At 40.2% G+C, this 5,810-nt stretch overlaps 1 protein-coding gene across 1 annotated transcript; it reads left to right on the forward strand.

Annotated features, from left to right (window-relative positions):
• Positions 1-948: 948 nt before the first annotated feature.
• LOC131796283 (uncharacterized) lies at positions 949-3,626 on the forward strand. The gene has a single exon (XM_059113870.2). The coding sequence runs from the start codon at positions 1,251-1,253 to the stop codon at positions 3,120-3,122; it is 1,872 nt and encodes a 623-aa protein (XP_058969853.2). The 5' UTR covers positions 949-1,250; the 3' UTR covers positions 3,123-3,626.
• Positions 3,627-5,810: the final 2,184 nt, after the last annotated feature.

Here is a 5,810-nt window from a genome sequence, read left to right on the forward strand (position 1 = left end):
GGGCTGACAGCCTGCAATTTGGCCGCCTACGATGAAGTATCTTCCACTGACTTCACACCTTTCAGACTGCTTTTCAGGATGAGGTTTGGCCTCTGTTGCCTATAATTACAGCAGCCAGCTTGTCTACTACTAAAGAACATTTTGACTGGGCTGTGCAAGTGTTACTAGCATATAAAAAGCACCTTCAGGTAGATTACAGCAAGGCAGACTTTGTACCAAAACACTTTGCATTAAGTACATCATTACCCTCTACAGGTATTTCTAGTTTACATGTGAAAATCCCACAAATCACAAGGTATATTACATCATACATGTTGACAAAGCAATCAGGGTAAATTTTTCATAATAGGATGCAATGGTCTTCAGTATCAAGATTATTTGGTACCTAAATAGTAAAATGTTCGAGAGAAGAAATAATCGTAAACATTTTTTCTTTCTCATCAGCATCGACTTCCAAAAATAATGGATAATGACCACCTAAAACAAAGAAGAAATAAATCAAATTTGTGATTTCACAGGGCTTCAATACGAAACAAGTAGGCATATCTTTTATTTCCTACCACTTACAAGTGGCAGGAATGGCTGAAATGGCCTTCACGTGAACACAACAGAATCCTATGCGTGTATAACCATGTAGAACTATTTATTCGGTATCGAAATTACATCCCAAATGTCATGATATTTGACTGAAACTCAGCTTACCCATCTTTCGTTTAGACTTCGAAACTTGCTGCTTTTTACCACCGTTTCAATGTTTTCTTGTTGTTCAAAAGGTGGTAGGGCCATTGCAGACCGTGATTTTTTTTTTTACTTGAGAACCAGATCACAACACCCAAGCCTTTTCACGCTAAAATATTAAACTACTGAGATTTCCTTCGCCGCCGTAAGCCGCCATTTTATCTTTCCCTGAATACTAGTTCCCAAGCTTCGAGCCCGAAGGTCTCACACATGCACTGAAATTATGCCATTCGTTATCTCAGGGCCAATTAAGAAATAACGATAATCGTTATTTTGGTCTTGTTGGATCACTGGGGAATCCCCTGACAAAGTGTTTACATGATTATACAATTCAGCACCACCGGCTGCGTAAAATTTGCTTTTTACTTTCGAAAGTGACAACAGTGAAGCACGAGATTCGAAGATGTCTTCGGCTCAATCAAACGACTTCTAATCGCTTTTTTATCGCTGAGACTTAACGGATAAATAACACTTACAGTCGACGAGAAAGTTCTTGCCCACATAGCACAGAAATGTTTTGCTCCTTTGACGAACGGAATTCAGAGGAAAGCAGACGATGCGTTTCACCACTCGACATGGTTAACAGTGTTCGAGACTTCGACGAAGGTGTACAAAACGGCTTCGATTCAAGCACATTGGATTGCGATAGTAAAAACGTTCACAACTGTCATTCAAGCGGGGAAGGAGACGTGATGAATACTAGCGAAGAGGCTCCTGGTTTGAACTTAAATATTGACGCATCTTTCGTGCAAATAGGAAGAAGAAATACGACGAACTTTGATTCCTTGGATCCTTCACTCGCTACGCAAAATTCTGGAGAGGGAAGTCACAATGATAAGCTTGCTCCAGTGTTGAGAGAACTATCGAAGCCCCGAGATGAACGTCTGAACTTTAGTCGTAGAAGGAACGGCTTTCCTGATCGCCGCGAAGATCATTTGGTAGAAATATTGGTTTGTAGGAACCAAGACTCAACAGAAGCGCTCGACATCGCAGACAAGTACGATGTCAGTGTATCAGTAAGCCACGTTGAGCCTAGCGAATCTTGCCTGAAAATTCCTGACTTCCAGAGCGAACGAATAAAAAGCGAAAATAAAAGCTTAGCGAACGGAAGTATGATCGGGGTTGTTGGATTTCTGTTCCGCTTTCACGAACCGAACACCAAGTACAAGATAACGTTCTTTCTTCACCCCATTCATTCGAAAAGGCGAGGAAGAAAGAAAAACTTATGGACGACTTCTGTGAATGAAACGATCAGTGAAATCTCCCTCACGCTAGAAACAGGGAACATGATCCCGTCAAGATCTGGGAAGACGGGAAAAAAAGTGAAAGCTGTGAGAATTGTTCCGCCTTCGCTTGAGTTGACCGCAGCTCCCCTCTCAGAAGAGCGCACAGTACTCTACCAAAGATCCTTAAGGGTGATGAAGGAACTACAGTCTCTCCGTGACAATGCCAAGTGGGATGATTTTGACACACACGCGAACGATCTGTTGTTAGAGTTTGCTGATGCAGACACTCAAATAGGTATTAAACTGGAACAAAGCGTGGTAGCTTGTTACCGAAACCAGCTAGAGATCTCTCTTCAGATTATCGATGATGCATTCAGCATGATTGATCGCGCGGAAAATCAAGAACTTCTCCGTAGTAGAGGTTTTAGTTACAAGGCCGGCGTGAAGAGGCGACAGAGGAACTTAGGAGAGGCTGAACGGTTCGTGGATCTTGCAGAACAGAACAGTCAAGGGTGTCACGCGCATCTCGACAAGAGTTTCATCGTTTATGAACGCGCGGGTGTTCTGCTGGAGTTCATTGTGCTCACAGCTTATAGAAGCCCGCAACAGGTGAATGAAACTTTAAGAAATCTGGAAACATGTATTGACCTCTGTACAAAGCTGGAAAATGAAGATGGCAAACTCTACGTGAAGAAACACCATTTCGCTCTCATAAAAATGGCGATGCTATTGTTAGACTGTCGCACGGAAGCTGCGCGTAAACGCGATGTCAGTAAAGATGCGATCGCGAAAAGCAAGCAGTGTTTGAACACACTGAAAGAAAAATACTGGTCGGTAATAGCCGAGGGTCTCAAAGTGCAATTCAACTTGGTCATGTCGGACCTGGAATACCGGAAAGGGAACTATACAGAGGCAGAGAGATACGCAAATTTGGCAAGAGACATGGCAGTTGAGATGGGCTTCAACACAGAGATTGATCACGCCCAGGAACGCCTTAATCACATACGTGCTCTGACTTGCCAGGAAGCAATATCTGATGGTCCTGTGGGGGGCACCTCACTCTTCAGTGACAGTGAAGGGTGCTATGGTGACGTGAGCAGTTCGTCTGGATACGAATCTGACTGTCTAAATTCTAAAGACCTGAAGATATTAGAGTAGCTGAATGTTGCAACCAATAATAGCTATCTGACTTGACAGGAATCGATCGCGATACAGTTAAGGATGTTTTTATCTTTTTTCACAAACCAAGACATGTCCTGATTTTCTTTGCTGCCTCCGTAGAGTGTCGAATGGTAGCACTCTTCAAGAAAAAAAAACAAAACAAAACAAAACAAAACAGAACAAAACGTTGCGTGACCTGCTCAAAGGATCGTGCGTGCGAGAGAGGATACACGCGAGGGAAAGTGCACAATATATTTTTTTTGACGCTCGCTCATAGTATCAGACGGAAAGGAAGAACAGCATGAGTGAATTGACAGTTGCATCTGAAATTAACTTTTCGTTAAGGATTTTTTGATAAAGAGAATATGTTAAAAGGGAAGATCTGCCTCAAGATAAATGTGTTGAAAATATTGATACCAATAATAAGAGTAAAAATAATAATAATAATAATAATAATAATAATAATGATATAAAGCAGTACATTTCTATGATTGAAACTTTCATTTAAATTTATTGAAATTAAAGGTTGAATTGAAATAATCAGAGGTTATGATAGATGGGTTTCTTTTTTGTTGAGTAATCTCTCTTGACTAAATATCTAATGTTATTTTTGATATGAGCGGAGCCCAAAGCGTCTCACGATACGTCTGCATGGAGCAACGCAAGATCGCTGCGATCCAAAAAGAATTGAGAAGTCTCTTGATAAATTTTAAGATGAACAGCTCTCACAAAAATACAGAATGACTAGCTGACCGGATTTAGGTTATTTCGTTGCACCCCAACGAGTTCTTTGTAGTTCAAAGGTAGAGTAATGCATCACTAAATCCGAAGGTCTGAAGTTCGAATCTGCTCGTCAATTCAGATTTCTTTTTTGCACACACCCGTGACAAAGGAATGACATTTTTATTTTTACTTCCATAAGTTTACACATTGGTACGAAGAGATTAAAGACACAGCTCGTTGAGAAGAATTTCAATGAACGTCGATCAAGGATCGTAAAAATCCAAACTGTTGCGTTCCAATTATATTCCAGTAAATAATATATTCCTTCCAGAATTACATCGTACTCACGAGAAGCATTTGTTCAAAAATAAATTGTTAACAGTGCATCTCATACACAATTCAAAGTAAAGTTCAACTGAGTATCTCGTGACAAACAAAACAAAAGAAAAGTCTCTCAGAACAAAAGCCCCCGATTAATATTTAATCAAGCGCAGCCTCTTGGGAAAACCCTTGACGTCCTGTTTTGAACCATGAAAACATAAGATTTAAGAGGCGATCTTTGTAAGAGCGGTCCAGGGTATTTCGCATCTGAAAAAAATTTCCCTCAAACTTTGCCCAATAAACAATCTTTTTTAGCAAATAAATAAAACCACATTAGTTTCTGGAAATACGTTAAAATAAAATTTTTAGAGGCCTCAAAAGTCAAAGCTGCTAAAGGCCCTTTTTTGACCTCTTGCGACATCGAAAATTTCAAAAGTTGAATAACCTGGTCCTCGTATCACACCACATGCAGCAAAAAATCTTTTGTATTTTTAAACTGTGTGATATGTTAGGTGAATAAAAAATATTTCAATTTTGATATTTGTTTATTTAGGGGTTCGTCATAATTTATTTAAAAACACTCGTTTGACAGCTTTCTGAAATTGTTCAAAGTACTCTTTCCTTCTTGGTTGATATTGCTCAAGTCCAGACCAGACCGCTTGATTTCTTCTAATATGATGTTTGGCTGCAGAAAAATATAAAAACATCTTGCACTTATTAATTTTGTTCGCCGCGGTGACTTCAAACTTTCAGCGATTTTGCTAGCGTAACAGCCGATTATGCAAATTTGTTTGCAAAATCGCTGAAAGTTTACATCGTACCCGTGAAAAGCATTAGTTCAAAAATGAATTGCTAACAGTGCGTCTCATTCACAATTCAAAGTTAAAGTTCAGCTGAGTATCTCGTGACAAACAAAACAAAGCTAAACCTCTTGGGAATACCCGTGACGTCATATTTTGAACCTTTGAAGGCTGATTCACGGGATCGCACCGACATCGGTCGTGAAGCTCTAGTTGTTAATTTTTGGCTTTTATTCTCGGCCTCAGATCTTTGTCACATGAATCTGCCGAGGACTTTCGAAACCTCTGTGACGAAATGTCTCATAAATGGAAGAGAAAAGGGAAAGCGAGGGAAATATAAATAGTATTCGTGGATTTAAACGGCAACGAAATTTATATTGCGTAGTATCAAATGGCGTTGGCTGTGGGCGAAAAAGGCAAAGATAGAACGATGCGGCGAACCTTGTCGGATGGAAATGAAATTAGAGGTGGGGTAGTTGAAGTGGTTTTGCCGAAAGGGAGAGAAAAAGGAGACTGTGACAGCTCAAGCGTAAAATCACGACCAAAAAAAGTCATGCTTAAAGCTCAGCCTGTTTGTTTACAAGTTGGCGACGATAATACTATAGACCTCTTTGACCTCACGATGCAAGCTTATGACTCCGATGGACCTACGAAAGTTTCCGATGACGAAGAGCTGGTTATTCGTGTATTACGAAGATATGGATCATTCGATGAGCTTGTACTTGGAGCCGATTCGCGAAATCTTCGTCAGGAACTTGATATTCATGCTGATTTTGTGAGGATAATCACTCCAGCCGATGAAAAATCCAAAGTCGAACAATACAATTTGGCAGTAGAAGTC

The sequence above is a fragment of the Pocillopora verrucosa genome, chromosome 5, assembly GCF_036669915.1.
Source record: "Pocillopora verrucosa isolate sample1 chromosome 5, ASM3666991v2, whole genome shotgun sequence".
NCBI classification, from domain to species: Eukaryota; Metazoa; Cnidaria; class Anthozoa; order Scleractinia; family Pocilloporidae; genus Pocillopora; species Pocillopora verrucosa.

Excerpts from the sequence above, each read along its gene's own strand:
- LOC131796283 (XM_059113870.2), top strand. The coding sequence starts at position 1,251 with ATGTTTTGCTCCTTTGACGAACGGAATTCAGAGGAAAGCAGACGATGC.